We start from the raw sequence: 27,197 nt of genomic DNA, 5'->3' as shown, positions 1-27,197 counted from the left end.
GAACTTGTCCACGGCGCCGCGCCTGCGCAATGCGGCGTTGTCAATAGTCACTGCGAAACGTTAAACCGTTTTTTTCTCTCCCCACCACCGATTCATCGTCTCGGATTTTTTAAAAAAAACAACTATCTGCTGGAACCCGGTCCACATTGTGACTGTGAATAAAACTTACCGAGCCTCCTACTCTGCTGCAGTGACGGTGACAGACGGCCAAACTCCGTGAAGAACTTGGAATTTTTTTTTTTAAAAACAGAAAACGCTGGAAATACTCAGCAGGTCGGTGGAGGAAAGAAAAACAAAAAGAGTTAACGCTTCAGGTGGACGACCCCTCGGTGAAGAACTGTGGACGGTGCGGTCAACCGGCCTCATGCACCAGCCGCCACGCGAGCTGCCAATCAAACGAGGGCCCCACCCTCCGCCGCCGCCGGGTTAAAGGGCGCCGCGGCATCCTGGGAGGTGTGTCCCGTCGGAGGCAGGACAAGGACTACGATTCCCGAGCTGCACCGCGCGCCCGGGTTCCGCATGCGCGCTGTTGGCCTGCGGGACCCGAAGGGTTGGTGGGTCACGTGCGTGTCGAGTTTGCGAATCTATTGCCCGGGCGGAATGGCAGCGTTCGTGCGGAGGATCATCAGCACCACCAAGGCACCGGGGGCAATCGGTCCCTACAGGTAAATTATGGCTGGTAGCTCCCGTCGGACGACCGAGTGAGATTCTTATATAGTTTCTAACAGTGAGATACATTGCAAACCCCTTTAAGCATATGGAACTGCCCATATCTTCTGCAAAAATAGGTGCCTTTTAAACTAAAACTCCTACATTGCAACAGTGACTACGCTTCAAAAGTACTTCATTGGCGGTGAAGAGATTTAAGACGCCCAGAGGTCGTGAAAAGCGCGATATAAATGCAAGTTCTTTCTGGTAAAACAAGCAGCTATGCCTAACTATTGGATAGTGCAAAGTCCGATTGGGCACCGAGCCACTTCATTACTGCCTTCCCCACCCCCCCCCCACTCAAGATCATGGAAACTTTCCAAAATATTAAGTATGTGTCAGGAAAGAAGGCACTTGCATTAAATGTAAACAATTTTACAACACCAAGTTATAGTCCAACGATTTTATTTTTAATCCCACAAGCTTTCGGGGGCTTTCCCCTTCCTCAGCCACACTGCCTGAGGAAGGGGAAAGCCCCCGAAAGCTTGTGGGATTAAAAATAAAATCGTTGGACTATAACTTGGTGTTGTAAAATTGTTTACAATTGTTAACCCCAGTCCATCACCGGCATCTCCACATCATGGCATTAAATGTAGGCTAATTTCTCTCGTGCCTTCCATGTTGTTGGCATGTCTCAAAGCACTTCACAGTCAATGGATTACTTTCTAAGTGTAAAAGAAAGTAAGATTTGCATTTGTATAGCACTTTTCACAACCTCAGGACATCCCAAAGCCAATGAAGTACTTTTGAAGTGTAGTCACTGTTGTAGTGTAGGAAACGCAGCAGCCAATTTTCACACAGCAAGATCCCACAAACAGCAATGTAATAATGACTAGAAAATCTGTTTTTGTAATGATGTTGTTTGAGGGATAAATATTAGCCAGGACACCAGGGAGAGCTCCCCAGATCTTCTCAAAATAGATGCTGAGAGACTGTTTCCCCTGGCTGTAGAGTTGAGAACTAGGGGTCATAGTCTCAAGATAAGGGGTCGGCCATTTAGGACTGAGATGAGGAAAAATTTCTTCACTGAGGGTTGTGAACCTGTGGAATTGGCTAACCCAGAGGGCTGTGAATGCTCAGACGCTTAATATAGTCAATTGTAAACAATTTTACAACACCAAGTTATAGTCCAGCAATTTTATTTTAAATTCACAAGCTTTCGGAGGCTACCTCCTTCCTCAGGTGAACGATGTGGAAATGAAGTCCTCGAAATGAAGTTGCATTTATAATTCACAGAACAATGCTTGGTGATAACAGACAGTTTTTTCAACTGCCCGTTGCCAAGGCAATCAGTGTGCAGACAGACAGGTGTTACCTGCCAGGTCTCAGAATATACAAATCACCAAAAAAAAACAACAAAAAAAACAGAGATAGAGAGGTAGAAACATAGAAAAGACAGCAACTGACCCGTTATATTAAAAACAGATAACATTAGCGAACAGTTGCTGTCTTTTCTATGTTTCTACCTCTCTATCTCTTTTTTTTTTGTTGTTTGTTTTTTTTTGGTGATTTGTATATTCTGAGACCTGGCAGGTAACACCTGTCTGTCTGCACACTGATTGCCTTGGCAACGGGCAGTTGAAAAAACTGTCTGTTATCACCAAGCATTGTTCTGTGAATTATAAATGCAACTTCATTTCGAGGACTTCATTTCCAGATCGTTCACCTGAGGAAGGAGGTAGCCTCCGAAAGCTTGTGAATTTAAAATAAAATTGCTGGACTATAACTTGGTGTTGTAAAATTGTTTACAATTGTCAACCCCAGTCCATCACCGGCATCTCCACATCATAATATAGTCAAGACTGAGATCGATGGATATTTGGACACTAAGGCAATCGAGGGATACGGGATAGGGCGGGAAGATGGAGTTGAGGTAGAAGATCAGCCATGATCATATTGACTGGCGGAGCAGGCTCGAGGCGCCGTAAGGCCTACTCCTGCTCCTATTTCTTATGTTCTTATAGTGCTGTAGGATCTTTTACGTCCACCCGAGAGGGCAGACGGGGCCTTGGTTTAACATCTCATCCGAAAGACTGTGTAGCACTCTCTCAGTACTGCATTGGGAGTGTCAGCCTAGATTTTGTGCTCAAGTCTCTGGAGTGGGACTTGAAATCACAATCTTCTCACTCAGTCACTGACCGTAGTCACTGTTATTATAGAATCTTACAGCACAGAAGGAGGCTATTTGGCACATCATGCCTGTGCGGGCTCTTTGAAAGAACTATCCAATTAGTCCCACTCCCCTGCTCTTTCCCCATAGCCCTGCAAATTTTTCCTTTTCAAATATTTATCGAAATCCCTTTTGAAAGTTATTATTGAATCCGCTTCCACCACCCTTTCAGGCAGTGCATTCCAGATCACCACAATTCACTGTGTACAATTTTTTCTGCTCATCTCCCCTCTGGTTCTTTTGCCAATTACCTTAAATCTGTGTCCTCTGGTTACCGACCCTCCTGCCAGTGGAAACAGTTTCTCCTTATTTACTCCATCAAAACCCCTTGTAATTTTGAATACCTCTATTAAATCTCCCCTTAACTTTCTGTTCTATGGCTTTCAATCCCAGTGCCTCCTGTCTCTCCACATAAGAGACGTTCCCCCATCCCTGGTATTTTGTGGGCTAGCACCAGAGAAAATGACCACGTAAGCTGGCAGACCCAGATGCAACGAAGGGTTGCTGACACTCTTATCCATCTGGCCTACTTGTGACTAGTCTACACTGGTTGGTTGACTCTTAGCGCTCTCTGATGTGGCTTAGCAAGCCCCTCAGTTGTATTCAGGGCAACCAGGGATGGGTATTAAATTCTTGCCTTGCTCCTACCACGCTCCTATCATGCCCAAAGAACAATTTTTTTAAAAATACATACAAAAGGAAAGATTTTCTTTCCGGATAGTTTGTATGTGATTTCTCCACTGGTGTTAATTCAAACCTGCGGCTTGGACTATTAGAGTTGCCTCTTTTGAAATCCCTTAAGGGCAATGGTAGAAGTGCCTTTTCTATATAACTAAAATTGCAGCATCATCCACCAGTCTATAATGATGGGTGTAATGACGCATTCTCTACTTACTGTTGCTGGATTTGTGGTCCCGATGGATGACCGGGACAACAGCTTCATTGTGGAGATAGTTCAATCCTCTAGCAATCTGCACAGCCCAGTTGACCTGAACGTGAAGAGGGACCTTCATCCCAGAGAAGGCTCGGTTTAAAGCCCCACCTCAGGCGTACTGCATCACGAGACACAAATTGAGACATGCACCCTTCAGCAGGATGATATTGGGATGCCTCAACATCGAGCTTGGCTTCCTTCAGGATGTTGTCAACTGTCACACTGATATCCTCGTCAGGATCTTGTTGGGCTGTTTTGACCGCCACCTCATCCCTTCTGTAAGTGTCCTTGCAGACTTTGCCGAACGCCACAGACCCCATTGATCTCCTCCAGCAGGAGCTGGTTGAAGTCGATCACCGGGGGCAAGGGGTAGTCCTCGTCAGCCGTGGATTCGTAGTCAAACACCATCGCTGGGGGTGGGTGGGGGATGCTGAAGAAGGAGTTTGCACTCAGTGGGAGACTGGATGTAGGGAGACTCCTGATGGTCCCCATTGCAAGTGGCAGCTTCAGCTGCAGGGCAACTCATTCCCGATGGCTCCATTGCAGAAAATCCTGGATTGTGCATCCATATACCAGGCTGGCCATTGAGTGCTGGGCTGGTTAATGAAGGGCTTGGGGTTTCTCGCCCCATCTCCATCGTTATTAATGATCAGTGCCCAGTCCCTCCGCAATGGGCTCTTATTTTTACTCTTTGCTTTGCTCCCTGTTGATTTGCATTATTTCCTAAAACACATTTCCAAAAAAAAACAAAGGCCACTATTTCTGTGTTGAAATAAACAAGGGCTCCAGTTTGTTTTTTCCCTATTCAGCAGCTCTCCCGCTGGTCAGAGCCCAGCTCCCGGCTGATACATGGGTACATAGGTCCCCCCCCACCCCAATCTGGCCGACGTCCACAGGTTCTCGACGGCGGTGTTTGACTATGAATCCAGAGCTGACGAGGAGCTGACCCTCTGGTGGAGCTCCTGTCCAAGGACTCCAATGTATCCGGGGACAAAGGCTGGTAGACAGGGAAGATCAAGGACAAAGTGAGCATCTTCCCAGCAACTATGTCAGCAGCCACCTGGATTACAGTCAATTCTAAGGCAGCGAGGACTACCCCTTGTCCCCATGATTGACTTCAACCAGCTTCTGCTGGAGGAGATCACTGAGGTCTGTGGGGTTTGGCAATCATCAGGTTGACTCTTGTAGATAGATCATGGTTTATGCTAGCAAGAGATTCTTGAGCTGCAGGAAGCTGACTGAGATTTTGCTGAGAGAAGTGAAGAAATGAGTTTGGCTTGAATAAGAATTCAGCATTGACATAGTGGTCCTGAATCTGCAAGATCAGGCAAATGACTGTGTGTATGCTGACTGATGTTTTGAGAGAATTCATTGGAGAATGTGTCAGGAGCAGCACCACGCATACCTTAGAATGAAGTGGCAATCTAGTGAAACTGCAACACACCGCTACCTACATGCTAAATATCAAAAAGAGCAAGCTATAAACTGAGCAAAGTGGTCCCATAATCAACAGATCAGAGTAGTCGAGAACACTAGTGGACAATTAACAGAACGAGAGGGCTGCAAATAATTCCCATCCTCACTCATGGCAGAGCCCAGCACCTGAGTGCAAGAGACAAGGCAAAGTGTTTGTAAGTAACTTGAGCCAAATGTACTAAGTGGACAATCCTAGTTGTCGGTCTCTGAGGCCACCACCATTGTAGATACCAACACCTCCCTAGCCAAGCTGTTGCAATGCAGCTGTGACACTGGCATTTACCGGACAATGTGGAAAATTTCCCCTGGATGTTCTACACACAGGTCAAATCTAACCCAACCAATGTCTATCCTTTTGGCCTCTTCCCAATCATCAGCAAAGTGATGGAAAGAATCACCAATAGCACCATCAAGCAGTGCCTATTCATCAATGACCTCCTCACCAACAGAAACCCTTGCATTCATATAGGGCCTTTCGTGACCTCGTGACGTCCCAAGGTGCATTATTGCCAGTGAAATACTTTTGCAGTGTAGTCACTGTTGTAATGTAGGAAACCCGGCAGCCAATTTGCGCACAGCAAAGCCCCACAAACAGCAATGTGATAATGACCAAATAATCTTTTTTTTTTAGTGATGTTGGATGAAGGATAAATATTGGCCAGGACACAGGGCAGAACTCCCCTGCTCTTCTTCGAATAATGTCATGGGATCTTTTACGTCCACCTGAGAATACACAGTTCACGTTCTGCTGAACCATAGTTCAAAAAGGAAGACAATTAGCCTGGGAAACTACTTGGCCTGTAATTAAACATCTGTTGGTAGGGGAATTTTTGGAATCCTTAATTAAAGATGAAATTACTAAATATCTAGATGAACAGAAAATAATTAGAAGCGGCCAATATCGATTTCAAAAAGGAAGATCGTGCTTGACCAACCTGGTGGAGTTCTTTGAGGAGGTGACGCAAAAGGAGTTCAAGAACACGGGCCCATCACCACCACCTCAGAGCAGATGGGCAATAAATGTGACCTTCCAAAGATCAAATTTGGAAAAAATGGAATTGCAAGAGACTAGCAGAGTGATAAAGTAAGTAAATGAGTACAGGGAGTTTATTCTGAACTGGAATTTGGCGTTGAAGTGTAGTTAGTTTGAAACTACTTTGCTATTTTGAGTTTCCAAGTCCTTTGAGCCCATATATTAGGGCAGAACAGTGGAAAACTGCTCTGCAGAACTAGCATGATGTGGGAGTTTCTGGAAACTGAGTGAGTGTCCAGGATAAAAGAAAAGAAAGAAAGAACTTGCATTTATATAGCACCTTTCACAGCCACAGGACATGCCAAAGTGCTTTACAACCAATGACGTGTTTTTGAAGTGTAGTCACTGTTGTAATGTAGGAAATGCAGCAGCCAATTTGCACACAGCAAGGTCCTACGAACAGCAATGAGATAATGATCAGATAATCTGTTTCACTCACCTCACTCTCTCACTGGCTGTAGCCAACCCGTGCCTGAATTCTCAGGGCTTGTATAAACGTGGTGTGTCCTTTGAGGAGAGAGTGCACTCCATATTGGGCAGATGGAGACTCTATATTGTGGTTTTCTCAGCAGGTTGATTTTGGAGACTCCTGAAAATGGTGTTGGGTTTTCATGAATGTTAGACACCCAGCTGACCAAACAAAAGGTTGTGACCTGACCTGACTGTGTTGCGGTGGAGAGGAAAAACTGAAGCAGTTTAGCAAAAAAAATGGTGAATCACTTTCATTTTCTGCAAAATGATCTTGGGATGGTGGGGAATAATCGAATAATTCAGGTATCATCACAAAGAACAATGTATACCAAAAGTATTAATTGCTGTCATCAATGTTACATAGAAATTACAGCACAGAACCAGGTCATTTGGCCCAACTGGCCTATGTCGGTGTTTATGCTTCACATGAGCCTCCTCCCACCCTACTTCATCTCACCCTATCAGCATATCCTTCTATTCCTTTCACCTTCATGTGTTTATCTAGTTTCCCCTTAAATGCATCTATGCTATTTGCTTCAACAACTCCATGGGAAAAGAAGTTTCTCCTGAATTCCTTATTGGATTTATTAGTGACTATCTTATATTTATGGCCCCAAGTTTTGGACTCTCCCACAAGTGGAAACATCTTGTCTACATCTACCCTATCAAACCCCCTCATAATTTTAAAGATCTCTATCAGGCCACCTCCCAGTCTTTTTTTTGAGAGAAAATAGCCCACGGGAAGAATCGTATAGTTCAGACATCACAAAGAACAATGTATGCCAAAAGTATTGATGGCTGCTGTCAATGTTCTGGCAATAGTATGCTCCAAAGGTCACTTTATTGTTTTAATACTAATCTGACTCAGGAAATTGTAAGCAGAAACTATATCGACTATGGCTACAAAACGGGCTCTTGCATATACTTCTAAAGCTCCAATTAGACTTGGTGTTTACAGGTACCATAAACAGACGCAATATTAGTGTATTGGGTTTATGTTTTAGCTTGTGGATGTAATGTTGTAAAGCGTTTGAATAATCAGATTTATTTTATCGTTTTAGTTAATAATTTATTTTTGCCTGTTGTTCTGATCGCTACACTGTAGTGGATTCTGTAGCCTGTCAAATTGAACTTCTGTTCATTGTCCTGATGCCTGGTATCTGGAGAATTATTTATCAATTCAGCAACATCAAGTCGTAGTTATTGCGGAGATTTACCAGATCCTGTAACCCTCGATCAGTCCATAACATGCTTGCGCCTTCGTGCCAGAGCGACTAAACCATTGGTTCCAGAGTCCCCTGAACTGGCGATTGAACTATTGCTGAGTTTCTCGACGGGCCTTCTGAATGATTAACCACTGGCAAGGCCCTGGCATTTAACTTTGTGAGATCGGGCTGATGGGATAAAAATTTACTCTTTTGGCTGTTGAGTCCTTTTTTTTTGAAGTGTAGTTTTTGTTGTAATGTAGGAAATGCGGCAGCCAATTTGCACACAGCAAGCATTCGCAAACAGCAATGTGATTATGACCAGATCATCTGTTTTTAGGGGTTGGTTGAGGGATAAATATTTGCCAATTCACTAGGGAGTACACCCTATTTCGAAATAGTGCCATGGGATCTTTTGCATCCACCTGAGAGAGCAGAATGGGGCCTCGGTTTAACCTCTCAACCGATAGACGGCACCTTCCGACAGTGCAGCACTTCCTCAATTCTGCACTTGAGTGTCAGCCTGGATTACATGCTCAAGTGTCTGGAGTGGGATTGAACCCACGACCTTCTGACTGGGAAGCGAGAGTGCTACCCACTGAGCCGCAGCTGACAGAGTGTCTTAAAGGAGAGAGAGACGGAGAAGTTTAGGGAGGGAATTCGAAATCTTAGAGCCTCTGCTTACTGTGCTATTCCGTGGTGTGCTGTAGTGTTATGACCATTGTGTGCTTTGTAATTGTATCCTGCAGCCAAGCTGTGGTGGTGGATCGCACCATGTACATTTCCGGGCAGCTGGGTATGGATCCTACAACTGGGCAGCTTGTGAATGGAGGAGCAACACAGGAAACCAAGCAGGTAATGTCTTAGACAAATTAAAAATGAAAATCTTGACCAATTCATACTGTACGTTCTATATGCAGTTAATACTCCTACTGCTCTTCATTGTGCCATCATTCCCAGCACCTTAATATTGTGGACCTCTTACTTCCCTCACTCTTTCCTTCCTCTAGCAATTTATTTAGTTTTAATTCTGTATCACTACGTCTTGATTTTAACCATGTCTTTCCTCTTATTTTATCCAGTCTACTCTGTCTTTCGCCGCTGGCCTCCGATCTTTACCTTGGTTTCTCAGTAAAAAGTTTCCAATTCAAACTACAGCTCTTTGCATCATAAATTAGTCAAGTACTAACTTTTGCTGGCGTAGACTTGAATGTTTCCTGCTTTCTGCTTTCTGGAACAACAATAATTGGAGACTTCCGAGGTTTGTGATTGCTTGGTGACAGATCATGCCGATGGGTGGCAGTGCTTCAACAATCTACCGCAGTTGATAATGTGTAGATTTAATACACGTTTTGATGTTTGACACTGTTCTCTTTCCACTCCTCTAACCCTCATTCATCCTTTTGTCACCTCCAGACTCTACTATTCCAATCTTCTCCTGGCCCATTCTCATCTTCCACCCTCAGTAAACTTGAGCTCATTCAAAACTCTGCTGCCTGCTTCCTAACTCGCACCAAGTCCCATTCACCCATTACTCCTGTGCTCGCTGACCTACATAGGCTCCCAGTCCAGCAACGCCTCGACTTTACAATTCTCATCCTTGTGTTAAAATACCTCCATGGCTTCACCCCTCCCTATCTCCATAACCTCCTTCAGCCCTCCTAGAACTCTGCGCTCCTCCAGTTCTGGCCTCTTGCGCATCCCTGTTTTCCTTCGCCCCTCCATTGGCAACTGTGCCTTCAGCTGTCTAGGCCCTAAGCTCTGGCATTCCCTCCCTAAACCTCTCCGCCTCTACCTCGCTCTCCTTTAGGATGCTCCTTAAAACCTACCTCTGACCAAGCTTTTGGTCACTTGTCCTAATATCTCCTTATGTGGCTCGGTGTCAAATTTTGAGATGTTTTACTAAGGCGCTTATATAAATACCAGTTGTTGTTAAGTCAGAAGTTATACAATTGTACTTGTACCGCATGTGTGGGTGTAGACTAAGCTATACATGTCAGTAGTTGAAGGTTTATAGAAATGCAACGTAGCTTGCAAAAGCTCCCAAGTGTAAGTGAATTATGTTGACCAGGATACAAGTGAGTTATTCTCTGTAAACCACTATTCTGATATCTGTGACACAATTAATCAGTTTAAAATGAAAATCACTTTTTTTGGCTGGGTTTGATGAAATCTGAGATTTTTTTTCATGGTTCATATCCTTTTGTACGTGAAGCATTGATAAATTCCTAATACACAAGGACACTTTATGAATCCTTATGATGCATGATCAAGTCTTTGAAGGATATTTGCAAGTTTGGGCATGCAGCCTGTGCTTTAATTACAAAAAAACTTTTGCAATCCAAGGCTTTAACATAAGGAACAGATATGTAGGCAAATCTCAGAAAATTGTGCAAATAATAGGGTAATAATAGTGGGGGATTTCAACTTCCCCAATATTAACTGGGATACTCAGAGTGTAAAAGGCTTAGAGGGTACAAAATTCTTGACGTGCATCCAGGAGAGCTTTTTGAGCCAGCATGTAGAAAGTCCTACAAGAGAGGGGGCGGTACTGGACCTAATTCTAGGGAATGTGGCCGGCCAAGTGGAAGAAGTGCTAGTAGGTGAGCACTTTGGTGACAGTGACCATAATTTGGTGAGATTTAAGGTGGTCATGGAAAAGGACAGGGAGGGGCCGGAAATAAAGGTTCTAAATTGAGGGAAGGCCGATTTTAATAGGATAAGGCAGGATCTGGCCAAAATGGACTGGGATCAGCTGCTTGTAGGAAAATCCGCATCGGAGCAATGGGAGTCTTTCAGAAGGGAGATTGAGACCATACAATGGCAACATGTTCCCGTAAAGGTCAAGGGTGGTTCCAAGAACTCCAGGGAACCTTGGATGTCAGGGGATATACGAGAATGGATTAGGAAAAAAAGGAGGGCTTTTGGCAGATACAAAAGGCTAAAGACGGAGGAAGCCCTAGAGGAGCACAAAAAGTGCAGGGGGATACTTAAAAAAAGAAATTAGGAGATCAAGGAGGGGCCATGAAATAACACTGGCGAGCAAAATAAAGGAAAATCCTAAGATGTTTTATAAGTATATTAAGGGTAAGAGGATGACTAGGGAAAAAATAGGGCCCATTAGGGACAAAAATGGCAATCTGTGTGTGGAGCCGGCAGATGTAGGAGGGGTTCTAAATGAATTTTTTGCATCTGTTTTCACTATGGAGAAGGACGATGTAGACATAGAAATACGGCAGGGGGACTGTGATATACTCGAACATATTAACATCGAGCGGGAGGAGGTATTGGCGGTTTTAGCAGGCCTAAAAATGGATAAATCCCCAGGCCCGGACGAAATGTATCCCAGGCTACTGTGTGAGGCAAAGGAGGAGATTGCGGGGGCTCTGACACATATATTCAGAACCTCTCTGGCCACAGGGGATGTGCCAGAGGACTGGAGAACCGCTAATGTAATACCATTATTCAAGAAGGGGAGTAGGGAAAAACCGGGGAACTACAGGCCAGTGAGCCTAACATCAGTGGTAGGAAAATTATTGGAAAAAATTCTGAAGGACAAAATTAGTCTCCACTTGGAGAAGCAAGGATTAATCAGGGATAGTCAACATGGCTTTGTCAAGGGAAGATCATGTCTGACTAATTTGATTGAATTTTTTGAGGGGGTGACTAGGCGTGTGGATGAGGGTAACGCAGTGGATGTGGTATACATGGATTTCAGTAAGGCCTTCGATAAAGTCCCCCACAGGAGACTGGTCAAGAAGGTACGAGCCCATGGAATCCAGGGTGCCTTGGCACTTTGGATACAAAACTGGCTTAGTGGCAGAAGGCAGAGGGTGATGGTCGAAGGTTGTTTTTGTGACTGGAAGCCTGTGGCCAGTGGGGTACCACAGGGATCGGTGCTGGGTCCCTTGCTGTTTGTGGTCTACATTAATGACTTGGATATGAATGTAAAAGGTATGATCAGTAAGTTCGCTGATGATACAAAAATTGGTAGGGTGGTAAATAGCGAGGAGGATAGCCTCAGTCTGCAGGACGATATAGATGGGTTGGTCAGATGGGCGGAACAGTGGCAAATGGAATTTAACCCGGAAAAGTGCGAGGTGATGCACTTTGGAGGGACTAACAAGGCAAGGGAATACACAATGAATGGGAGGACCCTAGGCAAGACAGAGGGTCAGAGGGATCTTGGTGTGCAAGTTCACAGATCCCTGAAGGCGGCGGAACAGGTAGATAAGGTGGTAAAGAAGGCATATGGGATACTTGCCTTTATTAGCCGAGGCATAGAATATAAGAGCAAGGAGGTTATGATGGAGCTGTATAAAACACTGGTTAGGCCACAGCTGGAGTACTGTGTGCAGTTCTGGTCGCCACACTACAGGAAGGATGTGATCGCTTTGGAGAGGGTGCAGAGGAGATTCACCAGGATGTTACCAGGGCTGGAGCGCTTCAGCTATGAAGAGAGACTGGGAAGATTGGGTTTGTTTTCCTTGGAGCAGAGGAGGCTGAGGGGGGACATGATTGAGGTGTACAAAATTATGAGGGGCACAGATAGGATGGATACTAAGGAGCTTTTTCCCTTCGTTGAGGGTACTATAACAAGGGGACATAGATTCAAGGTAAAAGGCGGGAGGTTTAGAGGGGATTTGAGAAAGAACTTTTTCACCCAGAGGGTGGTTGGAGTCTGGAACTCACTGCCTGAAAGGGTTGTGGAGGCAGGAACCCTCACAACATTCAAGAAGCATTTGGATGAGCACTTGAAATGCCATAGCATACAAGGCTACGGACCAAATGCTGGAATATGGGATTAGAGTAGACAGGGCTGATGGCCGGCGCGGACACGATGGGCCGAAGGGCCTCTATCCGTGCTGTATAACTCTATGACTCTATAAATTAATCTTCACATTAGAAAGCTGTAGCTATTTCGTAGAATGGTTACTGCATGGAAGGAGGGCACTCGGCCCATCCAGTCCGTGCTGGCTCTCTGCAAGAGCAATCCAGCTAGTCCCACTCCACTACCCTTTCCTCGTAGCCCTGCAAATTTTTTTCCTTCAAGTAATTATCTAATTCCCTTTTGAAAGCCATGATTGAATCTGCCTCCACCACCCCCTCAGGCAGTGCATTCCAGATCATAACCGCTCGCTGTGTAAAAAAGTTTTTCCTCATGTCACCTTTGGTTCTTTTGCCAATCACTTTAAATCTATGACCTCTGGTTCTTGACCCTTCCGCCAATGGGAACAGTTTCTCTCTCTTCTCTGTCTTGACCCTTCATGATTTTGAATACCTCTAGCAAATCTCCTCGCAACGGCCTGTGTTCCAAGGAGAACAACCCCAGCTTCTCCAGTCTATCCACGTAACTAAAGTTCCTCATCCCTGGAATCATTCCAGTAAATTTCTTCTGCACCCTCTCTAAGGCCTTCACATCTTTCCTAAACTGTGGTGCCCAGAACGGGACACCGGGATTTGTGATGTCAGTACCTGCAGCCATTAATTTAACCTGAATCACCTCATGAACATTTGTCTGGAAAGGATTACTGCAGGTTCAGTTGCAAACCACTTGGCAGAGACTCCAAGGGCCCGATGTTAGCAGGGCTGCGGGTTCTCGGCGGGGGGGCACGCGCCCGGTGAAATTAGTGAGTTTCCCGCGCGATTGTAGCATCCAATCCACTAATTGGATGCACTTACCTGCTCCTCCGGGTTCCCCACTGCTGATCTGCGCGTCGGGCGGGCTGCGCATGCGCAGTAAGGTCTGTCAGCTGGAGGCGCTCTATTTAAAGGGGCAGTCCTCCACTGACAGATGCTGCAAAAAATAGAAAAAATTACAGCATGGAGCAGCCCAGGGAGAAGGCTGCTCCCAGTTTAATGATGCCTCACTCCAGGTATCAATAGATGGGGTGAGGAGGAGGGTGAGGACAGAGATCTTCCCCCCCCCCACCCCGGCGGGTGGGAGTAAGCGGCCTGCCTCTGCCACCAGGAAGGCCTGGCTCGAGGTAGCAGAGGAGGTCACCAGCGCAACCAACATATCGCCCACCTGCATACAGTGCAAGAGGCGCTCCAATGACCTCAGTAGGTCAGCCAAAGTGAGTACACGTAGTCTGTCCCCTACACTCCATCTGCCACATCACTGCCCCCACCCCACATCTCCTTCAGCACTGTCAACACTACTCTGTCACATCACCCCTCATACCCACTCAAACCTCATCCTCATCTTACCTGTACCTACTCACCTCGCCAGTACTCATCCCGCCACTACCACTCAACCCAATTCTCATACAATCTCATGGCTCTCTCTCATACTCACCCTCTCGTGCATCTCTTTCACAGCCAGCCTCACTCAACCTGCCACTACCTGTGCTGCAGCCACAGGGCATGCATCACATATGTGCAGTAGGCAGCGTAAGGCAAACGTGTCGTGAGCATGAAGGGGATGCACAAGGGTGTCTGAGGGTTTGTCATGGGTGTCACTTATATTGAATTTCTGACCAACTCACATTACATATTATATTGGCACTACTACTGCCATGTCTTCGCGAATCCTGTCTGGTTTGTGCAATAATGCCCGCTCCTGAGGATCACTATGAAGACCCACAACTGATGCCACCCATTGTGTCACTGCAGAGTGGGTGCAGGTGTATTTGCAGGGCTCTTCTGCGCAGACGACTGGGAGACATCGGCAATGTGCCCGGTTGAACCCTGGAAGGATGCGGAGGAGAAGTTGTTGAGGGCAGTGGTGACTTTGACAGCGACAGGTATGAAGATGGTGCTCGGGCCAGCCAGGAGCAGCTCGGCATGAAAGAGGCTGCAGATGTCCATGACTACATGTTGAGTGACTCTGAGCCTCCATGTGCACTGCTGCTCGGAGAGGTCCAGGAGGCTGAACCTCGGTCTGTGGACCCTGTGGCGAGGGTAGTGCCCTCTGCGATGCATCTCTCTCTGCGGTAGCCCTCCCTCCTGCTGTGCAGGTGGATGTGTCACAGCACTGTGTTGTGCAGCTCCACGTGTCAGAGGTGGACGGCGTGGATGGCGAGGCTGGTGATGCTGTTCGTCCTCCAAGGAGGTCATGACTGCAGCTACGGCAGCCCCCATCCAGAAGATGTACATCTGAGGGGGTCCGCAAGGTAGGTACATGTCTCCGGACCCCGGGGTAAGTGTGCAGGTGGGTGACTTTGACTGTCAGGAGGAGGGTGGTGGAGGCCAAACTTTGTCCCAAGTGACAGAGTGGCCTCCTGCAATGGGTGAGGGTCTCTTCCCCCCCCCAACCTGTCAAATGGACCTTTGCAGCTGCCACAGGCTGACAGCTGCAACACGTCCATTTGACCTGGGAGTGTTTCCCCCAGTGTGGGAAACAGTCCCACTTTGTTCTAAAATCCCACATAGTGCCTTAATCAGGTCAGTTAATGACCTGAAATACCTAAATAAATACTGTCAAGTGGCATCCCGCTGGCTTTAATTGCCTGCGGGATTCCCACCAGCGGGGGCTGCGCGCGCATGCCGGCGCGTCAGCGGGGAACCCGGAAGTGCGCGGGTTCGGGGCGGGCTCCGGTACCGCGACGGGATTCTCCGATTTTCAGAGCCCCCCCCCCCCCTGCCAGGAATGCACCCGATAGCGGGTGCTAAAATAGAGCCCCAAGAGTTAGAAAAGATCAAACACCTCACAATGGAACTGGTGAAAGGGTGTAATTGAAAGATTGGGACATCCTACAATGAACATCAGTCCCACTGTGCACCCAATGGACAATCTGGTCACAGAAATACAGAAGTTCAATCATAAAAGTCTGATCTTTGTTTTTGATAAACTGGAATACATTAGACCTACAGTCTCTCTAAATAGATTCTAAAGGAGACAAAAGCAAAATACTGCAGAACTGTTTTGTATTTCCATCCCCACCCAAAAAAAGAAGAATTTGCTAAAATTTCTTGCACTGACTAGAATTTGAAATGTGTTAAAATAATATTGAAAATGTCACACTATCTCTCTTTAGAATCTGAAAATGCTGGAAACACTCAGCAGGTCAGGCAGCATCTGTGGAGTGAGAAACGGAGTTAACGTTTCAGGTTGATGACTTTCCAGTTCTGATGAAAGGTCATCAACCTGAAACGTTAACTCGGTTTTTCCCTCCACAGATGCAGCCTGACCTGCTGATGCTTTATTTTTATTTCAGATTTCGAGCATCTGCAGTATTTTGCTTTTGTCTCTGCCAAGTGGCTTGTAACTGAACCTGCATTAATCCTTTACAGACAAGTGTCCATGAGGTGACTTGGCTTAAATTAATGGCTGCGTGTCCTGACATCACAAGTCCCGTCCAGAATGGAGACGATTGGGTAATTCCTCCGTCAATCACGCCTAGAGACTGCACTGCTGCAAGTAACTGGGATTGATTTGACGCACATAACTTGTATTATGTGACTATCCTCCACTCGCTGCATTTTGCTTTAGAAATAATCCGGAAACTCGTGGTAGCAAGTTCCACATTTTTTTGCCGGTGTCGGAGTGAACTTGCTTCATCACTTTGTAGATGTAGAATGTGTTACTGAGCAGCATATTTCCAGGATATAAACCAGTCCAGGCTCTGTACTGAATGCCGAAATCTAACCATTGAAACAAATGATGGCGGATCACTCCTGCACCGTCAGATACTCGCTCCCTCCAGTTAGTAGTAAATCCCTGTGAAGCAGAGAGTTCAATCACTAACTTGAAAAATCGATTTCAGTTCAACTAATAAACCGTTTTTAGAGTCCAACCCGATACACAATTGTAATGAGCCCTAGAATTATCCCAGCTCTAATGAAATATCCTGTCCCCACTCACATTCTGGTCTGCAAATTTAGACCATTCCTCCCTCCTTTATAAACCCCAACAGCAGTATAGATAAATCTAAGTGAACAGCTCGGTGCTGCAGACATGTGCCGGGGCCGGTTACAAGAGATTGCAGCTCTTTACCAACTTGGCGAGAGAGTGGTGAGAACGTGGAACTCGCTACCACATGGATTAGTTGAGGCAAGTAGCACTGATGCATTTAAGGGGAAGCTAGATAAGTACATGAGGGAGAAAGGAATAGACGGCTATGCTGAGAGGGTGGGAGGAGGCATGTGTGGAGCATAAACATAGACCATTTGGGCCTAATTTTCCTGTTTCCGTGCTGTAATTTCAATGTAAAAGCTGACTCTGCAGTAGGACCTAGAATTCAAGTTGCAGAGCCGACCAGAGAGGAATTTAACCAGAGTCCGGACATGCGCCAGCATTAATGGGTCATGTTAGACTAGATTCTGACAGTGACAAAACCGTAATCATTTGAAGGGAGAGCAGTCACTCTTGGAAAATTATTAACTTTATAGCCATGTTTGTAAACCACAAAAATATAATTTGTTTTCGAAGCCACTGTGAAAGAAATTATGCTTCTCCAAAGCACCACTGGATGTATCACCAAGACTGCCTACTTCCACCTCTGTAGCATCACCCGTCTTCACCCCTGCCTCATCCCATCTACTGCTGAAACCCTCATCCATGCCCTTGTTACCTCTAGAATCGACTATTCCAATACTCTCCTAGCCGGCCTCCCACTTTGCACTCTCCATAAACTTGAGCTCATCCAAAACGTTGCTACTCTTATCCTAACTCGCACCTAGTCCCGTTCACCCATCACCTCTGTGCTCGCTGACCTACATTGGCTCCCGATCCGGCAACGCCTTGATTTCAAAGTTCTCATCCTTGTTTTCAAATCCTTCCATGGCCTCACCCCTCCCTATCTCTGTAACCTCCTCCAGCCCTACAACCTGATAGAGGCCTTTAAGATAATGAATGGGTTTGATAGAGTAGACATAGAGAAGATGTTTCCACTTGCAGGGGAGACCAGAACTAGGGGCCATGAATATAAGATAGTCACTAATAAATCCAATAGGGAATTCAGAGAAACTTCTTTATCCAGAGAGTGGTTAGAATGTGGAACTTGCTACCACAAGGAGTAGCTGAGGTGACTAGCATAGATGCATTTAAGGGGAAAGCTAGATAAACACGAGGGAGAAAGGAATAGAAGAATATGCTGATAGGGTTAGATGAAGAAGGGTGGGAGGAGACTCGTGGAGTATAAACACCGACATGGGCCTGTTGGGTAGAATGGCCTGTTTCTGTGCTGTACATTCTATGTAACCCGCCGAGATCTCTGCGCTCCTCCAATTCTGGACTCTTGCGCATTCCTGATTTTAATTGCTCCACCATTGGCGGCCGTGCCTTCAGCTGCCTAGGCCCTAAGCTTTGGAATTCCCTCCCTAAACCTCTCTGCCTCTAAGACACTCCTTAAAACCTACCTCACCTGTCCTAATATCTCCTTATGTGGCTGGGCGTCAAATATTGTCTGATAATGCTCCAATGAACTGCCTTGGGACGTTTTACTGCGTTAAAGGCGCTATATAAATGCAAGTTCTTATTGCTGCAAGAAATATTTTAGGGGGCCTGCAGTTCAGACATACTACATTTTTATATATGCCTTCAGTTAGGGGTGGGGGATAGAATGCACATTTGTAACAAGAATGCCTGAACTAATTTGTGGTGTTTACTGTTTTGGCAGGCACTTATCAACATGGGAGAGATCCTCAAGGCTGCAAACTGTGACTACAATAATGGTACGAAGCTAAAATGTAACGTTCCTCCTTTTGGCGCACACAACGAGCAACTAGAGGTGTCATCATCAATCAGGAAGCCCCAAAAAGAGAGTAAATAACCCAAAAAAGAGTTAAATGATTTGACTTTAGTAGGGAATATGGTCAAAATCTACTTTCGGCTTGACCTAGGAATTTTAATTTAAAAGATAGAATCATAGAATGGTTAACAGCACAGAAGGAGGCCATTTGGCCCATCGAGCCTGTGCCGGCTCTTTGTAAGAGCAATCCAGTTAGTCCCATTCCCCAGCTCTTTCCCCATAGCCCTGCAAATTTTTTCCCTTCAAGTATTTATCCAGTTCCTTTTTGAAAGCCACGATTGAATCTGCTTTCCTCATGTCGCCTTTGGTTCTTTTGCCAGTCACCTTAAATCTGTGTCCTCTGGCTCTCGACCCTTCCGCCAATGAGAACAATTTCTCTTTATTTACTTTATCTAAACCCTTCATAATTTTGAACACTTCTATCAAATCTCCTCTTAACCTTCTCTGCTGTAAGGAGAACGACCCCAACTTTTCCAGTCAATTCACATAACTGAAATCTCTCATCCCTGGAACAAGATGTACTTAATGGAGTGATGTACTCTGTATGGCAGTACTGAATTTACTCTACAGTATGGCAGAGAATACTACATCAACCATACATTGGCAGGATAGATACAATTTTAAAGAAAAATGCATAAAACTTTTTTTGACCTGTTGAGTAAGACGTTGTTAATATAGTAGCCCTTTCATCGCCAATGGTTGTGGTTTTGAATACTTAATTGAGAGGTTTATTTTAAATTTATCTCCTAGTTGTAAAAACAACAGTTCTGCTGGCAGACATAAACGACTTCAGCTGTGTTAACGAAGTTTACATGCAATGTAAGTATAGCTCTCATGTTTGTATATTGAGGGGGGTGGTAAAATAACCCTAAGTTACAGTTCATGATGGTGAATGCTGAAGTGATGCTTTTGCAATTCTATTTAGCTTCAGTACTGAAAGGCTTTCCTGCTGGTATTCAAAAGTAGAGCATCAGTCAGAGTTATTTCAATTTGTGTAAAACGTATTTGCTCTCCCTGACCAACACATCTGTCTTTTATTTTATTCTAGAGGAATAGAATTGAAAAGCAGAGAAGTTATGTTAAGCTTATACAGAACCTTAGTTAGTCCACTCTTGGAGAATTTTACACAGTTCTGGTCTCCATATTATAAAAAGGATATAGAGGCACTGGAGAAGGTGCAAAAACGATTTACAAGGATAATACCAGAACTGAGAGGTTACATCTATCAGGAAAGACTGAACAGGCTGGGGCTCTTTTCTCTAGAAAAGAGAAGGCTTGAGGAGTGACCTAATAGAGGTCTTTAAAATTATGAAGTGGTTTGATAGGGTAGATGTAAAGAAGATGTTTCTGCTTGGGGGGGGGGGGATTTCAAAGCTAGGGGTCATAAATATAAGATAGTCACTAATAAATCCAATAGGGAATTCGGAAAAAACTTCTTTACTCAGAGAGTGGTGAGAATGTGGAACTCCCTACCGCATGGAGTGGTTGAGGCAAATAGCATAGATGCATTTAATGGGAAACTAGATAAGTACATGAGGGAGAAAGGAAGAGAAGGATATTCTGATAGGGTGGGAGAGGCTCATGTGGAGCATAAACAGCGGCATAGACCAGTTGAGCTGAATGGCCTGTTTCTGTGCTGTAATTTCTATTTAAGTACATTTTTGTTTCCTTCTCAGATTTCAAAACCAACTTCCCAGCCAGAGCTGCCTATCAGGTTGCTGCATTGCCGCGGGTAAGCTGTTTTGGTTGTTTGGTGCGTCTCAGTAGTCTGTGTTGGTGAGCTGACCCAAGGCATTGGATCACGGGGAAAGAATTGGGAAGTGTTTTTTTTAAAAAAAAAGGTTGAGAATACATTCTTCACAATCAAGTGGCAGTTTTTAACTGTGTGCCCTGTATGTGTTTTTTCAAAATATTACGAATACAGTGGAAATATAATGAACATAAACCAGTATTTCAATTTTCTGCTGAATCTTACTTTCAGTATCAAATTTCTAAAGGACGTTAGTGACTTATGGGGTTTTTTTACAAAAAGTCCAGCAGCTTGAATGGTTATTTTCTGGCGCTAGCAAAATACCATATTTATTGAATTAATTTTCACAACTTGCAATAGTGGGATTTGAATCTATGACCCCCTGGGTTGCTAGTCCAGTGCCATAACCAACAGGCTACTGTATTTTTTTTTTTGTTGCCATTTTGCAGCCTATTACTTCATATTTTCATTTTACTGTCGTTCTTGCTTGTTTTTCAGCTGTAAGTCAGAATCTTTCCCATGTCATATGCAGTAAGAAAACAAGGAAATCAACAAGTGTGCAGTTTTTTTTGTTCGTTTAGTTGAGTAATTAACAAGTCAGCTAACAAGATGTTTCCACTTGTGGAGGAGACCAGAACTAGGGGCCATAAATATAAGATAGTTACTAATAAATCCAATGAAAAATTCAGGAGGAACTTCTTTACCCAAAGAGTGGTTAGAATGTGGAACTTGCTACCACATGGAGTGGTTGAGGCGACTAGCATAGATGCATTTAAGGGGAAGCTAGATAAGTACAGGAGGGAGAAAGGAATAGAAGGATACGCTGATAGGTTGAGATGAAGTAGGGAGGGAGGAGGCTCTTGTGGAGCATAAACACCGGGATAGACCAGTTGGGCCCAGTGGCCTGTTTGTGTGCTGTACATTCAATGTAACTGTAAAAGCTTTCTGATCCTAGCAGAATTTAGTGGGATCTACTGTGTTATAGAGCCCATACTACTAACAACACATCTGTAGGTCAAATATTTGCTGCAGTTGTGTGATTTTGTTTTTTTTCTTCTTTGCAGGGGGGCCGAGTTGAGATTGAAGCTGTGGCTGTATTGGGGCCTATTATGGATGGACCCTTTGACCAGAAGTTATAAATTGGAGACTAAAACTGTAGGGATATAGTACAAGCACCAAGGAAGTCACTGAACTGTGATTTTTACTTTTGTTCTGTTTTCTTTGTATGAAGCAATAATTTTTTTAAAAAGGCAAGCTTTCAAAGTTGTTAATTCGAAACATTGTGATTGTTCTTTGTCTTCTGTAACTTCTAATTGCCTTTAAGAAGAACCTTTATTTTTCAGTAACTAATGATGCTTAATATCCTGCAATGACGATTTTGCAAAATACACCTGATATCAAATGAATCAGCTTGGTTATTGATGTGTTGATTCTTTTCTTCTTGCTTCTCACAAAATGTAGGCTGATATTTCAGTTCAGTTTTAAGAAAATACTGGAATGCCAGAGGTGCTGTCTTTCAAATAAGAAGTTAAACCAAGGCCCTGTCTACCTATTCAGGTGGATGTAAAGTTCCCTTGACACTATTTGAAGAATCATAGAATGATACAGTACAGAAGGAAGCCATTCGGCCCACCGTGCCTGTGCTGGCTCTTTGTAAGAGCTATCCAATTAGTCCCACTCCCCTGCTCTTTCCCCATAGCCCTGTAATTTTTCCCCTTCAAGTATTTATCCAGTTCCCTTTTGAAAGTTACTATTGAATCTACTTCCACCGCCCTTTCAGGCAGCGCATTCCAGATCATAACAACTCGCTGTGTTTAAAAAAAAAAAAATAATTTCTCCTCATCTCGCCTCTGTGTCTCTTTTGCTGATCACCTTAAATCTGTGTCCTTTGGTTACTGACCCTTCTGTCACTGGAAACAGTTTCTCCTTATTTACTCTCTCAGAACCCTTCATGATTTTGAACACCTCTCTATCAAATCTCCCCTTAATCTTCTCTGCTGTAAGGAGAATAACCCCAACTTCTCCAGTCTCTTCATGTAAATGAAGTCTTTCATCCCTGGTACCATTCTAGTAAATCTCTTCTGCACCCTCTCTAAGGCCTTGACATCCTTCCTAAAGTGTAGTGCCCAGAATTGGCCACAATACTCCAGCTGGGGCCTAATCAGTGTTCTATAAAGGTTTAGCATAATTTCCTTGCTTTTATACTCTATGCCTCTATTAATAAAGGCAAGGATCCCATATGAATTTTTACAACAAACTTTTCAACTTTGTCCTGCAGCCTTCTAAGACTTGTGTATGTACACCCCCAGGTCTCTGTTCCTGCACTCCCTTTAAAATTGTACTGTTTAGTTTATATTGCCTCTCTTCATTCTTCCTACCAAAATGAATCACAAGAAGAGCAGGGAGTTCCAACATTCCTCATTTGGCCAACCACCACCAAAAACAGAATAACTGGCCAACTCATTTTATGTTTCTCGGAACTGCTGTGTTCAAATTGACTTTGCTTGGAAAAATATATTTTTTTGGCTATGTAGTGCTTCAGGACATTCGGAGGAGGTGATGAGGCACTTTTGGCTAAATTTTAGGATCCCATCCCTGCCAAGTGAGCACAGGTATCAAATTGTGATACCTTGAGAGTTCCACTCCTTTAAATATTATTCATGCATTCCCTGCACAGATTGGACGCTGCACATGGGAATATTAGGATATCTGGCACAGCAGCAGACTCAAAGCGCTGTTGCTGTGCCTTTAAGGGGATTGACTGGCCCAACAATTGAGCTGCCAGACTTCACCAAAACACGGATATTGCTGTAGAGAGTGCAGCAGAGAGGATTTACTTTTTTTTTACATAGAATTACATAGAATTTACAGCACAGAAACAGGCCATTCGGCCCATCAGGTCTATACGACACAAGCCTCCTCTCACCTTAATCTTCCCAGAAATGCAAGGGAACCAAGGGACTAGTGAGAAGGAGGAATTAAAGGAAATTAGTATTAGTAAAAAAAATAGTGCTGGAGAAATTAATGGGACTGAAAGCCGATAAATCCCCAGGACCTGATGATCTGCATCCCAGAGTACTAGAAGAGGTAGCCTTGGAAATAGTGGATGCATTAGTTGTCATCTTCTAAAATTCTATAGATTATGGAACAGTTCCTGCAGATTGGAGGGTGGCAAATGTAACCCCACTATTTAAAAAAGGAGGGAGAGAAAAAACAGACTACAGACCGGTTAGCCTAACATCAGTAGTAGGGAAAATGCTAGGGTTTATTATAAAGGATGTGATAACAGGACACTTAGAAAATATCAATGGGATTAGACAAAGTCAACATGGATTTAGGAAAGGGAAATCGTTTGACAAACCTACTGGAGTTTTTTGAGGATGTAACTGGTAGAATAGATAAGGGAGAACCAGTGGATGTGGTTTATTTGGATTTTCAGAAGGCCTTTGATAAAGTCCCACATAAGGTAAGTTTGCAAAATTAATGCACGTGGGATTGGTGATAACCAATTTTCAATCCATGCCAGTATATTAACAGAGAGTAGGAATAAATGTGTCTTTTTCGGGGTGGCAGGCAGTGACTATTGGGGTACCGCAGGGATCAGTGCTTGGGCCCCAGCTAGTCACAATATATATCAATGATTTGGAAGAGGGAACCAAATGTAATATTTCCAAGTTTGCTGACGACACAGAACTAGGTGGGATTGTGAGTTGTGAGGAGGATGCAAAGAGGTGTCAAGGCAATTTAGACAATACATGGCAGATGCAGTATAATGTGGATAAATGTGAAGTTATCCACTTTGGAAGGAAAAACAGAAAGGCAGAGTATTATTTAAATGGTGATAGATTGGGGAATATTGATGTACAAAGGGACCTGGGTGTCCTTGTACACCTGTCACTGAAAGCAAATATGCAGGTACATCAAGCAGTTAGGAAGGCAAATGGTATGTGGGCCTTCATTGCAAGAGGATTTGAGTGTAGGAGTAAAGATGTCTTACTGCAATTATACAGGGCCTTGGTGAGACCACACCTGGAGTATTGTGTGCAGTTTTGGTCTCTTTACCTAAGAAAGGATATACTTGCCATAGAGGAAGTGCAGCGAAGGTTCGCCAGACTGATCCCTGGGATGGCAGGACTGTTGTATGAGGAGAGATTGGGTCGACTCAGCCTGTATTCACTCAAGTTTAGAAGAATGAGAGGGGATCTCATTGAAACATATAAAATTCTGACAGGGCCAGACAGACTGGATGCAGGGAGGATGTTTCCCTTGGTTGGGGGGATCCGGAACGAGGGGTCACAGTCTCAGGATACGGGGTAGGACATTTAGGACTGTGATGAGGAGAAATTTCTTCACTCAGAGGGTGGTGAACCTGTGGAATTCTCTACCACAGAAGGCTGCGGAGGCCAAATCACTGAATATATTTAAAAAGGAGCTGGATAGATTTCTGGACACAAAAGGCATCAAGGGGTATGGGGAGAGAGCAGGAATATGGTATTGAGATAGAGGATCAGCCATGATCATATTGAGTGGCGGAGCAGGCTCGAAGGGCCGAATGGCCTACTCCTGCTCCTATTTTCTATGTTTCTATGTAACCCTATCAGCATACCCTCCTATTCATTTCTCCCTCATGTGTTTACCAGCTTCCCCTTAAATGCATCTATGTTATTTGCCTCATCTACTCCTTGGGCTCGATTTTAGCACCCGCGATCGGGTGTGTTCCTGGCAGGGAGGGCTACGAAAATCGGGGATTCCCGGGGCGGGTCGGGAGCCCGGCTCCAACCCACCCCGTTTCCGGGTTCCCCACTGACGTGCTGACATGCGCGCGCAGCTCCCGGATGTGGGATTCCCGCCGGCAATTAAAGCCGGCGGGGTGCCACTTAAGGTATTTATTTAGGTATTTCAGGTCGTTTAGAGACCTGATTAACATGATATTTTAGGAGGGGTCGGATTTTGCAAACAACTGGGACTGTTTCCCGTACTGGGGGAAACACTCCCAGTTCAAATGGATGTGTTGCAGCCATCAGCCTGTGGCAGCTGCAAAGGTCCATTTGACAGGTGGGGGTGGGGGGAGACCCTCACTCATTGCAGGAGGCCACTCTGTCACCTTGGACAAAGTTTGGCCTCCACCACCCTCCTCCTAACAATAAAATTCACCAACTTGCACACTTACCCCGGTGTCCAAACACGTACCTACCTTGCGGACCCCCTCAGATGTGCATCTTCTGGATGGGGGTCGCCGTAGCTGCAGTCATGACCTCCTCAGAGGGCAAACAGCATCACCAGCCTCGCCGGCCATGCCGTCCACCTCTGACACGTGGAGCTCCACAACACAGTGCTGTGATACATCCACCTGCACAGCAGGAGGGAGGGCAACCGCAGAGAGAGATGCGTCGCAGAGGGCACTACCCTCGCCACAGGGTCCACAGATCGAGGCTCAGCTTCCTGGACCTCTCTGAGCAGCAGTGCACACGGAGGCTCAGAGTCACTCGACATGTAGTCGTGGACATCTGCAGCCTCCTTCATGCCGAGCTGCTCCTGGTTGGCCCGAGCACCATCTTCTTAACTGTCGGTGTCAAAGACACCATTGCCCTCAACAACTTCTCCGCATCCTTCCAGGGTGCCACCGGGGACATCGCCGACGTCTCTCAGTCGTCTGCACAAAAGAGCCCTGCAAATACACCTACACCCACTCTGCAGTGACACAATGGGTGGCATCAGTTGTGGGTCTTCATAGTGATCCTCAGGAAAGGGCATTATTGCACAAACCAGACAAGATTCGCAAAGACATGGCAGTAGTGGTGCCAATATAATATGTGATGTGAGTTGATCAGAAATTAAATAGAAGTAAAAACCATGACAAACCCTCAAACACCCTTGTGCATCCCCTTCATGCTCACGACACGTTTGCCTTACGCTGCCTACTGCACATATGTGATGCATGCCCTGTGGCTGCAGCACAGGTAGTGGCAGGTTGAGTGAGGCTGACTGTGAAAGAGATGCATGAGAGGGTGAGTATGAGATAGAGCCATGAGATTGTATGAGGATTGGGTTGAGTGGTAGTGGCGGGTTGAGTACTGGCGAGGTGAGTAAGTGCAGGTAAGATGAGGATGAGGTTTGAGTGGGTCTGAGGAGTGATGTGACAGAGTAGTGTTGGCAGTGCTGAAGGAGATGTGGGGTGGGGGCAGTGATGTGGCAGACGGAGTGTAGGGGAATGAGTAAGTGTACTCACTTTGGCTGACCTACTGAGGTCATTGGAGCGCCTCCTGCACTGTATGCAGGTGGGCGATATGTTGGTGGTGCAGGTGACCTCCTCTGCCACCTTGAGCCAGGCCTTCTTGGTGGCAGAGGCAGGCCGCTTACTCCCGCCCGCCGGGGGGAAGATCTCTGTCCTCACCCTCCTCCTCACCCCATCCAATAAGAGCTGGAGTGAGGCATCATTAAACCTGGGAGCAGCCTTCCCCATGGGTTGCTCCATGCTGTAATTTTTCCTATTTCTTGCAGCATCAGTCAGTGGAGGACTGCCCCTTTAAATAGAGCTCCTCCAGCTGACAGACCTTACTGCGCATGCGCAGTCTGCCCGCCGCGCAGCTTAGCAGCGGGGAACCCGGAACAAGAGGTAAGTGGATCCAATCAGCCTGCGATTGCGCATGGGGCAGACTGATTTCACCGGGCGCATTACCCACGCGCCCAATCGACCCCCCGCCGCGAACCCGCCGCCCTGGTAATATCGGGCCCATTGTATTGGCGAGTTCCACA

General features: G+C 45.3%; 1 protein-coding gene across 3 annotated transcripts; it reads left to right on the top strand.

The window, feature by feature from the left end:
• Positions 1-29: 29 nt before the first annotated feature.
• rida (reactive intermediate imine deaminase A homolog) lies at positions 30-21,847 on the top strand. 3 transcript variants are annotated; one of them, XM_067978081.1, is made up of 8 exons: positions 580-665; positions 5,920-6,372; positions 8,747-8,852; positions 16,233-16,316; positions 18,560-18,614; positions 19,442-19,510; positions 20,368-20,423; positions 21,506-21,847. In XM_067978081.1, exons 2-8 carry the CDS (start codon positions 6,341-6,343, stop codon positions 21,578-21,580), a joined length of 477 nt encoding a protein of 158 aa, XP_067834182.1. In that variant the 5' UTR covers positions 580-665; positions 5,920-6,340; the 3' UTR covers positions 21,581-21,847. The 3 variants fall into 3 exon arrangements, with proteins under 3 accessions (XP_067834164.1, XP_067834172.1, XP_067834182.1); XM_067978063.1 differs by lacking the exon at positions 5,920-6,372 and having other exon boundaries at positions 30-665; XM_067978071.1 differs by lacking the exons at positions 5,920-6,372; positions 16,233-16,316 and having other exon boundaries at positions 36-665.
• The last annotated feature ends 5,350 nt before the right edge of the window (positions 21,848-27,197 follow it).

This window comes from Heptranchias perlo, chromosome 3, assembly GCF_035084215.1.
Source record: "Heptranchias perlo isolate sHepPer1 chromosome 3, sHepPer1.hap1, whole genome shotgun sequence".
NCBI classification, from domain to species: Eukaryota; Metazoa; Chordata; class Chondrichthyes; order Hexanchiformes; family Hexanchidae; genus Heptranchias; species Heptranchias perlo.
This window is presented reverse-complemented; position numbering and strand designations above follow the sequence as displayed.